This window comes from Macaca thibetana, chromosome 2, assembly GCF_024542745.1.
Source record: "Macaca thibetana thibetana isolate TM-01 chromosome 2, ASM2454274v1, whole genome shotgun sequence".
In the NCBI taxonomy this organism is placed as follows: Eukaryota; Metazoa; Chordata; class Mammalia; order Primates; family Cercopithecidae; genus Macaca; species Macaca thibetana.
Genome location: NC_065579.1, coordinates 70,877,607 through 70,896,788, shown reverse-complemented (window position 1 = coordinate 70,896,788; position 19,182 = coordinate 70,877,607). Strand labels below are relative to the sequence as shown.

Sequence of the window (19,182 nt, the reverse complement as noted above, 5' to 3'; positions counted from 1 at the left end):
ACAAAAAGAAGAAAAAAGACAATATCTTTTTTATATGTCTTACTCTTCTTTTGTAACTCACAGCATCTAATTTTCTAGGCAGGTAGCAGGATCTCACCTATCAACTTTTAACAGAACTGAAGACATTATAAGCTGTTTCTCAAATTAGCATTCAGATTCAATTACTTATGATCCATTTTTCTATGGTAAAAGGAATTGGTCACATTAAAATAGGATATGTCATAATCTTCAATAGGCTACCTTGTTTGTATTACTTATATTTACACTAAACATAATTTAACCTTTTCTTTTGACAGAACATTTTCCTATTATCACTCAAAATTTAGGAACAATCTTGACCAAGAAAAATTGCCTGAAATGAGTCCTTGCTTAAATGGAAGAATTAACTTTTAAGTTCTTTACTGTTGAGGGCATTTGCTTATATATTTTTAAAGTTTGGAATTAAGTGCATTTTTACTTGAAAAAACTATAAAAAGATAAGAAAAATGATGAGATAATAACTGTAACCCCTTGTGTGGTTTTTATATCTATTCCCAGGTTTATACTTTACAGTGGGGCAGTAATGGCAATCAATCTTATACTAAGACACCTTGGCTTGTATTAATGAATAATTCCCCCCACCCCCTGATTTTCTAGGAGCAAAATAGGATTGCAGAAAGAAGAGGTTTGGGAAAATATTTTAAAAATTTGTGCAATATTTTATGGAAAATTGTATTGTCTTCATTGTCTATTAAAAGAGTATAAACCAGGGAGAATAAATTTATGGCTATTGCTTTTTACTCCTCAAGAGACAGGAAAATGAACATTCTGCCTGAACTGCTCTAATATAAGGTCCTTGCAGAACAATTTCATTAAATGGTCTTAGTAGGACAGAGTGATGGTCTCTGCCATTGGTAGGAAAAGTAATGGCCTATTTCTGGATAAATCACATTGTGATCTGAGCAGTGTACAGACATAATAATGTGGTAGCCAAGGGTACTGATGATGTATGTTTGCTGGTGTCAGTAAATGGGTAGAAAAGCATTGATTGAATGATAGTCTTGACATTCAGACTTAATATTTATGTATTGCAGTGTGAAGCAAGTAGAATGATAGTATTCTTGTGTTGCACAACTCTTTTTGGAAAATTATCTCTGTGTTAACTTAAAGCTACACTAGAGTATGCTTATGTTAGAGTAGGAAATATTAGAATAAAACTCAAGATCTAGAAAATATTTGGAGATGCCTATATGGGAAATCAAAAATTTTAGTTGATTAGTAGATTATGGCCTGCAATGATCTACTCTCAGGCCTATTTTAAGTTATAGTCATGTTAGGACACGGAAAGATGTTAACAGGGTCCTCCGTGAAATAAAGCGAGTGTAGATAGCTTTAAATGGAACTCATTTTATTAGTTAATTTATTAGTTAATAAAATGAGTTCCATTTAAAGCTATCTACACTCACTTTATTTCTTTTACACGAGTTTATCAGCAATAGTATTAAATTTGGGGATCAACAGATATTTGTTTAATTAAAACTGGACTAATTTGTTTCTCTTCTCAAAGGCCATGGATAAATAATACAATGTGCTTAATATCTGATTGCCATTGAGGTGATTGATTTGAACTACAAAAGTGAGATGAAACTCATTAAATTATGCATTTTTTAATTAATGACTTTTTATTAATGACCTTTTTGCAAAGAAAATCGTGTAGAGTTTTAAAAGTATATAAAGGTAACACCAATTTTTATCATTAAATTACCTACGGCTAATAGTATTATCCTGATATATTTTGGCAAATCCATTATCTTTTTTGCTGGCCTTTTTGCTCACAATAAAGAACGTATTTCTTCAATATCCACTCTTTTTCTTAAGAATTCAAATGCACCTTATATCCACAGGAAAATCCTCTGACTATTGTATAATTTGACAAATTGTTGAGAACTCTGTACATGCAGTAGTAATTTGTCTCTGTATTCCGGACTTGATTTAGCTTTATTCTTTTTCTCATAGGCATTCTGAAATATTTATGACGAAGTGCATTGGTAATCTGATGTGGGAGTCCTGTGAGAAACAAAAAGAACTAATTACTAGCAAATTTACAACCACCAGCACATCCTTTCAAATTCTGTGCAACTTTTAAAAGAAGTAAAATAATGGATAAAATAATAATATGAACTTAATAATTTAAAAAATTCAATAATTGTTTTATTTCTCAATTCTTGCACATTTCATCAGTTGATCATTAACCCGATCATGTTAGTTCTGAATTCAAATGTAGTGAACACCTGCTTTGGTTCTAGAGTAATTAATCAAGCAATGTTCAAGATAAGTGGAGTTGGCCTTGATTGCTCAGGTGTTTATGTACAAGGGTTTTCCTGCAAGCATATTTTAGTTGTAACATTCCAGTGAATAATCAGAAGCCAATTTGGGGTAAGTATCTTAGAAATAAATAGCTTTTGAATAAGTATATATGAAATAACATTGTGTATGAGTGTTTAGTAAAGTAAGGAATGGCATTTCAATTTGCTTTGATGTAAAAATCATTTGAATTTGTTTAATTAACATATCGCTTTTATTCTCCTTAAATGATTTCACTACAAATCAGAAGACCCAGTTCTTATAGGACTATTCATCAGGTGTTTAGTTCAGCAGTACTTTGTGCTTTCTGATAAGATATGATCCAAAACCCAATGAGGCAAGTGAATTTTTAAAACAGATATTTGTCTGAGGTTATAATTTATTAAGTGCTTAGAAATTTTCTAGAAAAAATGGATGCTCAAATAATACAAATTTAATTATTAAGATTATTAATAATATTGAGAAGGAAACTCTAATACTGAGATTCTACCGCAAAGAAAAACTTACATTTTTAATAATACTGTTCATTATTCTAATATAAACCAAATATATAAAGCTATATCTAATGTATTTCCACTTGATAACTTAAAAGTACTAATAACATTTTGACTGAGTATCTACAAGCACATATTTTGATCAGAAGTCTTCTGAGAAATTGAATATATTAGAAGATAATGATACATAGACATTTATTTTGCATGTAAAACTTCTCTTACTCACTGGTTTTTAACTATTATTGCACTGTCATTTACAAGCTTGTATGCTAAATTAATCCCTAATGAAACATTTGCTTGATATTAATAGCATATGTCTACATCTAAAGTTTCCCAACACATTTTCTAACAATTGCCTTGGATTGTTTTTTGAGATTTTCGTCTTTTGCAAATGTATGTCTAAACAAATACAGTTTAACAAAATACTTTGAAAGATAATTTGAAATATCTAAATAATAACTCCATAGTTTAGTTTGGAAGAAAATTTGACTATTAGTAATCTTTATATATAAATACAGTTGTTCTTAGGGACTCCTACCCATTTGTGGGTCATGGTGGCCCCCTTAATGATCTGCAAAACACTCTAGAAATGTAAGTCTCTACTTAAGGCTGACAACACACTATTCTGAAGACTTTCATCTTTACCACTAATTAATGGTTACGTTCTGGTAACTTACTGATGGATACGTTTTTAAGGGTTACTAACATGTGTTATTTATAAGGTAAAATTATTGTTACTAAAATTTATGAGGCCTTGGAGTCAGCATTCTACCAAATATGTGGTAATATTGCAAACCAATTCTGCTTGAGGTATAATCAAATGGTTGAATTTCCTGCAATTTTAGTGGAGAGCACTTTAATAGGGTGTTATTAATCTTGTGAATTGTTTATGGTTTTCAATTGCTGCTACTCTTATGTTAGTATTTTTGTCAATTCTTTGATATTATATTTCATTTATTTATATTTTTTCTTTTACAATTTCAACTTTTATTACAGATTAAAAGGTACATGTGCAGGTTTGCTACATGGGTATATGGCCTGACACTAAGGTATAAATGATCTCATCACCCAGGTAGTGAGCATTGTACTTTATTGTATCATTTATATTTGATTGCCATTTTGTCTCAAACTTTGCAGGTTTTCTGCATTGCATTTTTCTTCTTTTGGAAAAGCAGGAAGAGGGCTTTGGGTTATTTTGTCCTAAGAAATAAAGAGTGAGGAAAATTGTAAAAAGTTAGCCCGATTACTCAGTTATTTTAGAATACATTAATTTTCTAATATTATTGGTCTAAAATCACACGGGAGTAAGTCTGTCTTTATTCCATTTCTCCTCGTGATGTATAAATTACTGTAGAGTAGACTGCACAGAAGGTTTACCTGATGTCAGAGTTACAGTTATCCCACTTAAAAAGCATGAGAAAAGATAGAAAAAACTATTGTATAACTATTTGGAGATTCCATTGCCATTGATAACATTCCGACACTGCAGTGTATTTTTTGATTTTTGTTACAAAGCTACAAGTAAATTTTCTACTGGTTCTTGAAGATATATAAGAAATACCATTAGCACTTGAACCATTTTTTCTAAACAGATGATACTGAGAAATCTAATTGTATAGAGTTCACTCGTGCTAGTAAGTTCTATTAAGATAGATAGCTACAATAGGTAGAAAGTTTTCTGTTGAGCTCTCTATGGAAAACTCTATTTTGAAAATGAATACATTTTGATTTAAACGATACAGAGGAGTCAAAATGGACACAATCTTGTTGTGGAGTCTCCTATTGCTGTTTTTTGGAAGTCAAGCCTCAAGACGCTCAGCTCAAAAAAACACCGAATTTGCAGTGGATCTTTATCAAGAGCTTTCCTTATCTCATAAGAACAACATTATATTTTCACCCCTTGGAATAACTTTGGTTCTTGAGATGGTACAACTGGGAGCCAAAGGAAAAGCAGAGCAGCAGATAAGACAAACTTTAAAACAACAGGAAACCTCAGCTGGTGAGACCCTTACATCTCCTTACTTATACTGGATAAGATAAGGACACATTCATTTTTTAATATTAGAAGTTCAGGATAAAAAAATTTTAATAAGTGAAAATGTAATGAAAAGTAGAAAATTGTAATAAAATGGAGAATTGTAAATATAATTTTCATTTGTTTAGAATTATTTCCTCTAAAAAGTTACAAAAATTATTGAGAAATTGACATCTGTGTAAATGTAAAATTAAGTATATATTTGTACATTTTCTTCTGGTTTGTTTTAGCCAGTTTTAATTACTTGAGATTATATTGGGCGTGCATATGTGTGTGTATGTACTTAGTCATAAAATATACATCTATATACATACATATTATTTCACTATCACTATGTTGTGATCATTTTCCCATGTAATGGAACTGATTCAAAATACAATTTTAATTACTGTATCTTATTAGAAATACCGTTACTTATTTAGCCTTTCTTCAGTAGGTTGTCTCCAACATTTCTTTTTAAAAAAATGCACCTTATCTGTAACAAGACCAAGAAAAAACATTAATTTCTTCATTTTAAGAGGTTGTTAGTAGTTTTAAAAGGAAAGTGGGAAAAAAAAAGGATTTAAATCATCAGAGGTCTTTGTGCTTGTGAATGCTGGTTGTTTTGTTGGAGTCTCCTCATGGTCTGTCTGGGATAGTGTCTATCCCTCTTACTGGGATATTGTGCTTTTGTGCTGGCATCCCATTTGAAAGAATTGTTGCTCGGCTGGCGTGGTGGCTCACACCTGTAATCTCGACACTTTGGGAGGCTGATGCGGTGGATCACTTGAGGTCAGGAATTCGAGACCAGGTTGGCCAATGTGGTGAAACCTCATCTCTACTAGAAATGCAAAAATTTGCAGGGCATGGTGGCATGTGCCTATAGTCTCAGCTACTCAAGAGACTGAGGCTGAAGAAGTGCTTCAAACCAGGAGGTAGAAGTTGCAGTGAGCTGAGATCGTGCCACTGCACTCCAGCCAGGCAACACAACAGACTCCATCTCAAAAAAAAAAAAAAAAGTTGTTGCTCATCTCCTTAGCTATCTCATCCTCTCAGTTTCTGTAGTTGTTTTAATTTTCAGCTTTTGGATTACTCTGAGATACTGTGTTTTAAATATAGATTTTTGATTTGGGAATTTAGTTGCTACAACTATAATTTCAGTATATTTTTCTTGTCACAGGGTAACTGTATTTATAAATTTGCTTTCCTGAAAATACTATTTACAAGATTGTATTTGCTTCATTTTAAATAAAGACAATTTTATACAGAAAAGAAGTTGGTGATAGTGAAGTGAATTGTAAGAATTTTTCTTTGCAAATAGTGCATACTGAAGTCAATGTATTCCAGATTTAACTTGATTAATTTCAGCAAATCCCACTACACCACTCCCAGAAATGTTTAAATCACATGCTATAGCTTTGAAAAAGTAATACAATATTTGTGAAGATACATAAATTAGAGTCTGTGGAAACTAAATGACTTTAAATGGATACATCATATAGAGAAACACAGAAGTTTTAACAAGTGTGAATTGTGAACATGATAAAGTAATAATAATAATGCACTGTCAAAAATACAGATAGCATATCAGCCACTGTTTCATGCGCTTAATGTATATTCTCTCATTTAATATTTATAGTTAGTTTGTTAGGCAAACAACCTTCTAATAAACCTCAGAAAATTGAGACAAAGAAAGGTTAAATAATTTGCTCAGCACTAATTCCTAAAATAATTCAGTGACAATTAAGAATATAAGAGCAATATATTCTCATTAATACATTAATAAGAATATGAATTATTATATATTATGTAAGACTCTCAGTGTCCTCAGGTCTTCTTCTTTACTTCATTGTCAAAACATCTGCTCTGAATTTACCACCTCCGTTTTGCTGAACATCTGTTAATACTCCCTTTTACTTTACCTCTGTTAGTGCTGATGACGAATGAAAGGCAAAATTGAAGGTGCTTCTTTTTTCCACAGGGTTTGAAAAGAGAACGGGACATGAATTCCTGTCCCAGTTCTGCAACTAAATGACCTTGTGATTTGGCACAAGTAACGTCACTTGTGAAGCTTCTTAATCTCTCTGGGCCTCAGATTCCTCACTGTAAAAAGAAAAGTTGAGGTTAGGTAATTTATTTGGACCTTCTGGCTGAAATAATCTATAATTCTATGACTACCTTTGTTTTCATCTTTGGATCTCCCATATGCACACAAAATTGGCTTTTAGACTTTTACTAGCAGAAGAGAACATGCACTGAATTTTAGGACATTTTCTGGAGGTCTGGTACAATCAAATCAAGAGCCACATTCACCCATGACCTGTGGGTTATCCATGGCTCTATTTTAGAAAATGAAATAAACTTGTTCTCATTACTTATTAGGAGATATATATATACACACACACACATATACATATACATATATATACATATATACACATATATTCTTTTTTGATCTGTGCTAAAAATGTCATTAATCTAGAAACCAAATAAAATTTATAGGGCAGCTAATGTTATATTCTTCTCCAGACTTGTACTGCTTGGTGACGTTTTTTTCATTGACTTCTGAGTTCAACGATTTATCAAAGGGCAGCTGTTTGTCACCTAGACTTAGACCTTAAGTACATGACATGTACTGTTTGCTTTGACAAATGATTTGGAACTACTTTTTCTCCCCTTATTTTTTTTTATTCCTTTAAAAATGTTCATGTATTTCAGATTTCTGAAAATTAGTTTCAGATTCTGTCACTTCATTTCTGACCTTAATTAATTCTTTTGGAAAAGCTCTCATGTCTTTACTCAGAAAGGCTTTTCTGGAGCCGCCCAGCGATGGAGATATTTGTTTCAGGCTTCAAATAGCAATAAATGGTTACATCTGAAATCATTACATAAATCGTAAAATGGCTTAACTTTCTTCCCTTCCTAATAATGTAAGGAATTTCAGGGTTATAAAGAATTACTGAAATTCTTCAGATCTAATCATATGGAAGCAAGTTTTTTTTATATCTGAAATTGTTTATACCTGTGTCTATATACTAGTTAACAGAGAATCCTGGAGTTTGAAATATAATGTAATATACTTCATAAAGCCTCCTGTGAGATTGTGAGAATGCCAGGCCAAAAAGGCAAGTAGGGACTGAAATGTAGTCTCTACCCAGCTGGACAGGATGAGAGGCCATGGAACTGCCCAGCCCCCAGAGAGGGAACTATTTTTATTTGCACAAAGATGCCCTATGGGCTGCTAGCTTTCTGATTTTAAAAAAATGTATTTACACAAGCATAGGTACACACACACACATCCTCCTTATTTCCAATAGAAATCTAGTAGTAAATCCCTCTTAGTAATACCCAGTTTTCTTGAATAAAGATTAATTGAATATATCAACTTCTACATTATGAAAGTGGCATTTGCAGTATTTAACTGAAAATATAATGAAGGCCCTGAAAGAACCTGTTTGAAATAGAGTTACAAGACTTAATGATTGAGTTCTAAGATTAAGCCAGAAGGAAATGAAAACTGTCAGTACACTTTGGCAATGAACAGGAAGCTATTGAACCAAATATCAGGGCAGACTTCTCTCATAGGCATATATAGCTTCCAGACAACACGGCAGTCAGAACAGTCCAAAAATAAACAGTAGGCCTAAAGTGATTATTTCAGTTGACTCTGACTGACTTATTTTGGCTAGTGGTTAGAGTTAAAATGGTTAAAGATTTTTATGGTTGATGTCGACAGCCAAAGTATATAAATTCATGAATTGTAGAAATAGGCAATTCTGATTCTTACGCATCTCTAGAGATGATTACAGAGGTTGCCTTGTAAATTTTAAAACCTGTACAGGTGCGGTTGCTTATAAGAGAACAATTTTTTTCTTCAGCTGAAATAAAAGTAATATTGAAAAGGATTGCTCATCACTGTCATATCCCCATCAGCATTCATTAGCATTCCCTTTTCATAGGAATCACATGCTCACGTTATGCAAAGAATAAGATTCTAAACATAAACTTCAACAACTAAAAATGAGCTAAATGTGACTATCAAGAGGGACTTCCCTTCAGCTTCTATAAATGCATATTCTTGTTTTTGACAAATTTCAAATTTACATGGACATTCTTTTTTCCATATAAAAGATGATTTCTCTACAAAATGCATATTCTACAGGAGATACATCCTTAAAATATTTATATTAACTTTGAAGGGATTGTTAGTTATACCTAAGGGTGCAAAAAATGGTGATGTGAATCAGAGTGCTTAGATAGCAAAGCTGAAAGTCTGTTGTTTTTATGTTGTTCAATATGCCAATATGTATTAAAATTATTTTCTAGGGGAAGAATTTTTTGTACTGAATTCATTTTTCTCTGCCATCTCAGAGAAAAAACAGGAATTTACATTTAATCTTGCCAATGCCCTCTACCTTCAAGAAGGATTCACTGTGAAAGAACAGTATCTCCATGGCAACAAGGAATTTTTTCAGAGTGCTATAAAACTGGTGGATTTTCAAGATGCAAAGGCTTGTGCAGAGATGATAAGTACCTGGGTAGAAAGAAAAACAGATGGTAAAGTTTCCCATTTTTCTAAAATTATTATTTGCCATTGTATTCATGGTTTTTAATATCCTAAAGAATGGCTGAACATTTTCCTACTGCACTATGGATCAGAGGAATCAAATGTCCTATTTCATTTCATTGTTATTTAAATTAATATTAAATTACAAAACTGGAAAGAAATTGTAAGCTGCTTTGAAAAGTATACTGATTCTTTTATTTTATTTTTAGAGATACTTGCTTATAGACTTTTTAATGAAATAATTTTAATAATAATTTTTGTTAAAACCTAGATTTTTCAGGTATAAAAGCAGAAATAATCTCTTTGGCTAGGTAGAAGTTAAATCTGTCAATCCCAAATGGCTTCTTTCCCACAGATGCTGAAAACGATTAACACATTTTAGTTGAATGTGTTAATATTTAATAATAAATGTTAATAGTTCTATCATAAACATGGTAGTCCAAACTTTAAAGGCAAGCTAGCAAAAATTTCATAGTTTACTACAGAGGGATATAGTAAATTTAAATTCATACAAATCTCAGTTGAAATCTTGGAAAGTTATAAGCTATGCTCCATTTAAAATGAAGATATTATTAAAACATTTCAGAATTCTTTGGAATTTTAATAATAATATATGTGAAGTGACAAGCATATACCAAGCCCTCAATTAATAGTACTTTGTTTCTTTATTTAATCAGCTACGAAAACTGTTGTTATAAGACATATGCCTTATAGGAAGCCTTATATGGGGAAGCATAAGTTGAAAGTGTGAGATAAGTGTGGTGAGTCATGTTCACAGCTGTGGGAAATGAGGACATCACTAGACAGCTCCATGGCACCCAGTCATGCCTATTTCTCATAACTTGGAAAAACTCACTGGACATAGAAGTAGGAGATCGGTTATCTGGAGGAAAATAATCATGCTAGTAACCTCCATTCTCTTACCTTTCCAATGGTCAGTGGACGCAGCTGTCACACTGGCAAGTTTGGGTGTACCATTAACTTACTTATGACGACTGACATGTTAGAAGACCTTGAAATAGACAGAATAATAACAGTAAATATGGAAGAAGAAATATCTTTATTCTTTATGTCTGACATACAATGGATACAAATGATCTTACTGAAGAGAGTCTACGTATATCTAAGTTTGCCTAAAACAGTCTCATATTTCTAATTTCGTAGTGAAATTCCATTTGCACCTGTTTCTTCATGAAATATTTAACAGCAATCCTGTTTATTCTCAAATTTACCATATTTAGATGATAACATGCCCTATCCAAAACTGATCTGCAAAAGACACTTTTGCTTTAATTCTATTCAAAGCGATTCCACTGAATCACTATTGCACATTTCTTCTTACCTCCTCCTCCACCCACTTCCTAGGAAAAATTAAAGACATGTTTTCAGGGGAAGAATTTGGCCCTCTGACTCGGCTTGTCCTGGTGAATGCTATTTATTTCAAAGGAGATTGGAAACAGAAATTCAGAAAAGAGGACACACAGCTGATAAATTTTACTAAGAAAAATGGTTCAACTGTCAAAATTCCAATGATGAAGGCTCTTCTGAGAACAAAATATGGTAATGTGAGAAACCACAGTTCCTAAGCATAGTCTTGAGAATTGCCAAGTATATTTGATATTTTATTTTGTCTATTCCAGGTTATTTTTCTGAATCTTCTGTGAACTACCAAGTTTTAGAATTGTCTTATAAAGGTGATGAATTTAGCTTAATTACCATACTTCCTGCAGAAGGTATGGATATAGAAGAAGTGGAAAAACTAATTACTGCTCAGCAAATCCTAAAATGGCTCTCTGAGATGCAAGAAGAGGAAGTGGAAATAAGCCTCCCTAGGTTAGTGATGTTATTTTATTATACGAGTTCTTACGTTTCCACTTACGTAGGATTTTGAGCAGTCAGCTGAAAGGTAGCAAATACCTGAAAAGTCTATTGACGCAAATGAAAATACAAATGCATTTGGAAATTTTACTCTACTTTTGGATGCTAAAGCAGGGTTTACCTGTGCTAGCATTGCTTTACTGTGAGAAGAACTGAATTTAAGAGCTTAGGTTTCTCTGAAAAAGATAAGTATATGTCTTAAAATTAGAATGTTGGGATTAGAAGGAATTATTGTCTTTTTATTAGGCTAATTTATCTTTCTCCACTTTTTTCCTGATTAGAATTTTTAATATTTATCTCTTGTTAAGAAAAAATAATTATAATGGTGTGTTTTATACAATTGAAAGATATGTCATATCACTTTGACAGATAGTGCTCTAATCATTGAATTATAAACAGAATCCTATAGTCAATTTTAGGTAGTTAGTACAAAATGGAAATTGCAAAGAGTTATCTCAGGAGGCAGTAATTATGAACTAATTTTTTAACATCATGCGTCTAAGGGACAGGAGAAAATTCAAAGAGAAAGTTGTGCCCAAATGACTCAATTCACACTCTACCCAAGCTTTTAAAAAGAGATTTATGTCCAATAGGTTATATACTGTCGTTTTATTTCTAAATTTTCTTTCAGACTCATGAATCCCTAATTATTTTGTGCTCCCCTGTTTCTGGCCATTGGTCTCTTAAACCTCTTGGTTTTTACTTCCTTTTCCACTAAGCCAGGATCTAGTCATTAGTTATTTCAATCATAGTCTCATTAACATTTTTAATGTTTTTGCCTCCTTGTCTTTATCCCTTTCCTAATTCTATTCTCAATTATCCTCAATTCTGAGTACACTCAAGAAGCCACTCCTGGCCAGGCATGGTGGCTTATGACTATAATCCCAGCACTTTGGGAGGCTGAGGCGGGCAGATCATCTGAGGTCAGGATTTCGAGACCAGACTGGCCAATGTGGTGAAATTCTGTCTTTACTAAAAATATAAAAATTAGCTGGGCATGGTGGTGGGTGCCTGTAATCCCAGCTACCTGGGAGGCTGAGGCAGGAGAATCAGTTGAACATGGAGGTTTGCAGTGAAAGCCGCTCCTGTTCTTCAACTACTGCAACTACTGCAACTGTTGATTTTGTTGGAGCAAAATCCTGGAAAGGAGTAACTTCTGGCCTCACCAAGACTAGAGCTCAGCACTCCTTGCTTACTCTTGAGAACTTTCTTTACTCCTACCCACACCACACCAGGACATTACTTCTCTCCTTCACTTACTACTCTAGGTTGATTTCTCTTACTTCCATCAAGTGTGCCAGTCTCCTATATCCTAAAGAAAACCTATTATCAGGTAAACTTTCTCCTCTTTATTTATAGAAGTCAACTCAAATTTTATGTAAATCCCTATTAATCTTTACCTTCTTTGATATTGTGGAGAAAGAAGTATCCTCTACTTCTCACATCCTAACTCTGGGATTTTGATCAAAGTATTATTAAGCATCCCTTTTTTTCTAGAAAAGCTTTCTTCCTTTAGTCCCCAGGACACTACTGATTTATTTCTTTCTCTCTTTCTGGAAATTTTCCTTGTTCCTTGACTGACTCTTATTTTGTTTCTGTTCCCAAGCAAAAATTTTATCAGTTTCATCTTCAGAATTTTCCTCTTCTTACTCTCTCTGAGAAATATTATTTATCCCCTGTTATTCTGGTTTTTAAAATCTGAATCTCTAACCCCAACTTCTCTTTCATTTCCCAGCCATTTGAATATCTCTACTTGACATTATTCTTTTTTTCAAAGGATTTTTTTAGCACCTACTGTGCCAAACACTGGAGTTTAATGGTGTGTATGACAGATTGTTTACCTTCTAATAATGAAATAATATTTTTTGAAATTAAATTGTTTATTTTCAAAGTTGCTTCTCTTAGCTTTGAAATGATCACTTTCTTGGAGACAAAACCAAAATTACTGAGTTTGAAAACTGTCTGTGACATGTACCACCAGTGGGGTCTCAGGAGAGTCACTTGACCATTTTGAGTTGCGGTTTTCTCAATTTAAAATGTGGATAATGATACTGATTGCCAGATTTTTCAGTCTAAATAATAATGCATAAGCCCCAACCTCAATTGACAAGAAGAAATACAAGCTTTCACCAGAATTTCCTTTGACAGCATTTTTAGGAATCCTTAGAGGAAAGTTTCACAGTCCAAAAATCTGTCCAAGCTGCCACAGTGTCGACAACTTCGAACTGTTTGGCCTTATTCTCAGCATCTCCACTCCAGGGCCACACTTCCCATACAACTACTCCCACAGTGTAGACAACTTTGAACTGTTTGGCCCTATTCTCAGCATCTCCACACAGGGCTACACTCCACACTTCCCATACAACTACTCTCACAGTGTAGACACAGACTTCTCTGTTAATTCTTCCAAGCACAACTGTTATGGGTTGAGTTGCATCCCCCCACCCAGTAACTCAGAATGTTGCCTTATTTGGAGGTTTTTACAGAGTAATGAAAGTGAAGTCATTAGGCCGGGCTGTAATCCAACATGACTGGTGTCATCTGAAAAGGAAAATTTAGACAGAGATATACATGGAGGGAAGAGGGTGTGAAGAGACACAGGGGAAAAAATGGTCATCTACAAATCAACGAGAGGCACAGAACAAATTTTTCACTTACAGCCTTCTGAAGAATCCAATACCGCTGACATCTTGATTTTAGACCTCTAGCCTCTGCAAGTGTGAGACGATCTATTTGTGATTTAAGATACCCAGTTTGTAGTACTTTGTTATGGCAGCCCTAGCAAACTAATACAAGAAGAACGACTTCAATGTTTAAGCAAATTTTACTGAAATCTTGGTGATAGTGAAAGGGGCTTACAACATAGAAAGCAATTTAAAACCAGGTACCAATCATGACAGTTCCTTGAGTGTAGACTATTTCTTGTACCAAAGAGTCCCCTTCTGTCCGTTGTTATATTTAGCCTACCATTGCAACGGTACTAGCACCCACCTTCACCCAAAAGAGTTATCTTTACACCTCCCTCCTATTCAGCATTCAGAGTCCTTCACCATTTCCCCGTATAAAGAGAAAGTGACCCAGATTTTCTTCCATGCTTTCTAAGGCCAGTTTCCCAGTTGTGACAAGAATCTATAGTTGCCAGGTGTGGTGGCTTATGCCTGTAATCCCAGCACTTTGGGAGGCCAAGGCAGGAGGATCACTTGAGCCCAGGAGTGCAAGACCAGCAGGAACAATAAAGAAAGACCCTGTCTTTAGAAAAAAAAAAAAAAAAACAAAACATCAGTTGGACATGGTGGTGTGTGCCTGTAGTCCCAGCTATTATGGAGGATAAGGCAGGAGGATCACTTGAGCCCATGAGTTTGAGGCTTCAGTGAGCTGTGATCCTGCCACTGCACTCCAGCCTGGGCAGCAAAGCAAGACCCTATCTCCAAAAAAAAAAAAAAAAAAAAAAAAATCTATAGCAGAGATTTCAGTGAAAACAATGTTTTCATATCATATAAAATAGCTTATGCCCTCGTCATCTCAAACTCCATCTCCCTCCCACTGGTTCTGCTTGCAAAATGAAAAAGCCCATTGTATTGCTTTCCCCAAACAAAAGAACAATTTGCCTTAAAACCTGAATTTGAATCTTCATTTATATAGAAACAGAAACAATAGTTGGCAGTTGTATCCCCCTTTTCCATACAAATTCCAGCCACCAATGATATTTAAAAACTTGGCAGTTTCAGTTACAGTATCTCATTACATACTTCTATTCATAGCACAAAGTCTGGCAACTAGAAGGTGCTAAATAAATGACAGCTTTATTTTATTTTTTTTCTTTGTTAAGAAGATCACTGCCTAGTCAGTACCAAACTAGAAACAATGTCTTCTCTGAATTCTCTGACTCCACTCCTTTCTCTTCTGTGTGGCAGGCCCTTCTCTGTGGTGTCTGACCAATAACTTCCCATTAATCCTCCATGGTTTCCCTTGAAGTTATTGCTTCCATGTAGATATACTCAAATATGCCTAGTTAGAGTGAACCATTCCTTACCTACATTTCTAGAACATTTCAGGAAAATTTACATCATAGCACTTGTTACACGGCATTTTTATTTCTTGCTCACATTCCTGTCTGTCCTATTAAAATGTGATTTCTGGGACAGCGGGTTAGGTCTCGTTCATTTTAGTTTCTGTTGTTCCTAGCATTCTTCATGGTATATAGTATGTGCTAAATGAGTATTACTGAGTTAAAGTACACAAATAATTTCAAGGAAAGAAATTCTATATTATTTCTCTTTATTTAATTTTAAATATCTTCAAAACCAGAATTCAACTTTCCAGTCACTCTAATTTATTCTCTTTGAGGACCCTCAATGAAGCTTTCCCCCCTTTCCATACATATGGCATCATGAAAAATAGGACATTAGACATTTACTTCAAAACTTCTCTCTAGAGAAGGAAAAGTGAGATTTTTTTTCTAAATTCAGAGGACAGAAATTTGTTATTGTTTAATCACATTAATACAGAATTACATGTAAAATGTGTTCATTTTTTACTAAATTAATGTCTTCTGATTTGTTAAAGGAACAATTTGCTTATGTATTTAGTTCATTAAGAATTTTAACTTATCAGAACACGTTTATGAATTAAGTTTCCTGAGCACTAAAATCATGGATTAAAACTTCTGAAATACATTTCTCCCAAAAGGAACAATTTCCTCACAACAGAAGAATACCTGTTGAAAAAATGTGTTTGGTAGAGAAGAGAGAAAACAACGTAGGCTCAATCAATGTTTGCGGTAGACTGGCAGATTTATATTTTATTACTGAATACTGTGGTTCTTTTACATCTGAATAAATGTGTAATGGCTTTCAAACTGATAACTAAATATTTTGATAAAATTGGAACAGCTTAGTCAACTGCATTAATTCCTAGAGCTGCTATAACAGCACAACGCAATAGAGTAGGTGGCTTAGAACAACAAAAATGTATTCTCTCACAGTCTGGAGGCTAGATGTCAAAATCAAGGTGTCAGCACAACAGGCTCTCACTGAGACTGTTAGGAGAATCCTTCCTTGCCTCTTCCTACCTTCTGATAGTGGCTGGAAGTCCTTGGTGTTCCTCTACTTATAGATAAATCACTCCAATTATTTCTTCTGTTGTCATGTAGCCATCTGTCTTTGTGTGGTGTTCTCATATCTGAGGATACCAATCATATTGGATTAAGGCCCATTCCTATTTCCAAATAAGGTGACATTAAAAGATACTGGGGGTTAGGGCTTCAACACATGAATCTGGGAAAGGGGGTATGCACAATTCAACCCGTAACACCAACTGTAATAAAATCTATATTGTTGTAAAACAAAATAGCTCTTTGGTAGCAAAGTTTAGTACATGCCAAGAAAACAACAACAACAACAACAACAACAACAAAAAACCAACCCATAAGAATGCTTATATTTAAGCTGCAGTAGAAAGGAGCATGTGAATGACTATTTATAGTTACTGCTTAAGAAATACTTCCCCTTCCCCTCTATTGTGTATAACTAGTTTAGAATCGAGGCCAATAAGATATCTAAAAATACTCGAGTGCTTTCCATTATTTATTATCTGTAATATACTAGATATATAATTTTGGACATCATCCTGCAATTGAATGTCAGCTAAAATAATTATATTACTTTGTCTAAATGTAGTATGAGATCCTTTAAAAATTTTAGTAATAAAGTTTCCTTTGGTTGAAGAGTCTAAAACAAAATTGCTATACGCCAGATTCTCTCTGTAGAAGAAACATTCTGAAAATATAGTTTAAAAATTGTGTGTATGGGCAAAAATGATAGTTTAATACATATAAGGTAAATAAACACATAACTTTTAGCTTTGTGAAGTGTTAGCATTTATATTTTAATAGTAAATGTTGTGATTTTTATCATCTGACTTGGTTATTCTCCCATTTCACAGATAAGAAAGCTGAGACACTGAGAAGATAAATTGATTGCCATTCAATGAGTATTGACAGGGAAGGATTAGCTCTCATGTCTGTTGGGTCACAGCCTTATTAGTTTGTCACAGCCTTATTAGTTTGATAATGATTAGAAAGTGTATTTCCTGTTCAAAAACATTGATTGGGATTCTACTGTGGGCAAGAGGCTGGGATAGATGTAAAGCATTAGATTCTCTACTGATAAGATGGTTACCACCTATTGATAAAATGGAATAGTACTAGATTTGTGCAAGAAATTCACTAAGATGACCCGGCGCGGTGGCTCACGCCTGTAATCCCAGAACTTTGGGAGGCTGAGGCGGGCAGATCACAAGGTCAGGAGATGGAGACCATCCTGGCTAACACGGTGAAACCCCATCTCTACTAAAAAAAAAATAATAATAATAATACAAAAAATTAGCCGGGCCTGGTGGCGGGCGCCTGTAGTCCCAGCTACTCAGGAGGCTGAGGCGGGAGAATGGCGTGAACCCGGGAGGCGGAGCTTGCAGTGAGCCGAGATCATGCCACTGCACTCCAGCCAGGGCAACTGAGCAAGACTCCTTCTCAAAAAAAAAAAAAAAAAAAAAAAAAAAAAAAAAAATTCACTACACAGCAATGTACAGTAAGTACTAAAAGAATGGTATAATCAGTAAGCATTAGAAGGTTCACAAAAAGGGAGAGTGCACAGGAAACTGGAATTGTAAACAAAGGCTTCGTGAAAGAAGGACTTGAGTTGGGTTTTAGAAGAGTTGAGGAATAAATCCTATATGCAATGAAGAATTATTGACTATGTCCAAGTAAGGCAATGAAATGATTAAGTCAGTGTTTTAAAAAGGTATATGTAGTAGTCAGAATTGTTCACCCTGGATAACTTGTCTGAAAAATTTCCCTGTTCCTCATTTACCCCCCACCCCTGTCTACGGTCCCTATTTTTCTATATAACTTTTATTTGTCCTTAAAATTAAGTATGAGTTTTAGAAAGGCTTTCTGATCTCTCCATGCAATATCATACAAGCATCTTCCCTTCTCCCCCTGGGAAAAATTCTCCTAGTACCTTGTGTTTATTTCTGCATAGCAATTGCATTAAAATGAATTGTTTGTCTTCCCCTCTGACCCATAAGCTACTTGAGGTGAAGAGCTGTGCATGTTTTCTCTCTGTGACTGCAGCAAAAAGCATGTATATATAAAAAGGTAGCTATTCAATGAACATTTGTTGCTTTAAACTGATCTAGTGGTAATATCCCGGATTTGATAAAGAGGGAAAGACTAAAGCCTAAAAGATCAGTTTAAAAACCACTGCAACAATTCAGACATTAAGTAAAGAGTGTTTAAAGGGAGCAGCTTCACTGGGAATAGTAAGGAACTGGTGAAGTTATTGGAATGTGTGACTAACTAGTAATCGGTTAAGAAGAAATAGTTTGTTTTGGGGTTTCAGGCTCAACTTACTAGAAAACAAGAGGGCTGTGAATTCTTGCTTTTTTGTAGTAGTCCTTATCTGGGCACCATGGACTTCTAGAGAGGTCTAGGATATACTTCCAAGGGTCCTTGAAACCCTGAAATTATTTGCAAGTTTATGCATGTAAGGTTAGGTATGTATTTTCCTTGGGAGAGGCTTTATAGTTCTCACTAAATTTTTGGAAGTCTAGGCCTTTAAACTTGTTAAGCACTACAGTTCTATTCAAAAGTATTTATCTTAATAATAGCCATAGTCTTTCTGAGACGTATCATTCTTTAAAAATATTGACTGATGTGGCACCTCACAGTGTCTTTTGTCAATTGTTGAAATCAGATTACTGAAAATAATATTGAAGACCCAGAGCCCTGCCACTTTCTTACTATATAACTTTAAGCAAATTACTTTTCTTTAAGATTTTTCTATTCTATTAAATGCAATAATGATAATACATGCCTCTTACTGTTG

At 34.1% G+C, this 19,182-nt stretch overlaps 2 protein-coding genes across 2 annotated transcripts in view; one reads left to right on the top strand and one right to left on the bottom strand.

Moving 5' to 3' along the window:
- Positions 1 to 19,182, bottom strand: part of SERPINI1 (serpin family I member 1) — a 480,054-nt gene that overhangs the window by 354,262 nt on the left and 106,610 nt on the right. The window lies entirely within an intron of this gene.
- SERPINI2 (serpin family I member 2) overlaps positions 3,784 to 19,182 on the top strand; it is a 30,004-nt gene continuing 14,605 nt past the window's right edge. Inside the window, exons 1-4 of the mRNA XM_050779978.1 lie at positions 3,784 to 4,836; positions 9,178 to 9,408; positions 10,784 to 10,978; positions 11,059 to 11,251. Coding sequence (XP_050635935.1) covers positions 4,590 to 4,836; positions 9,178 to 9,408; positions 10,784 to 10,978; positions 11,059 to 11,251 — 866 coding nt within the window. The 5' untranslated portion in view covers positions 3,784 to 4,589. The remainder of the gene's footprint in view (positions 4,837 to 9,177; positions 9,409 to 10,783; positions 10,979 to 11,058; positions 11,252 to 19,182) is intronic.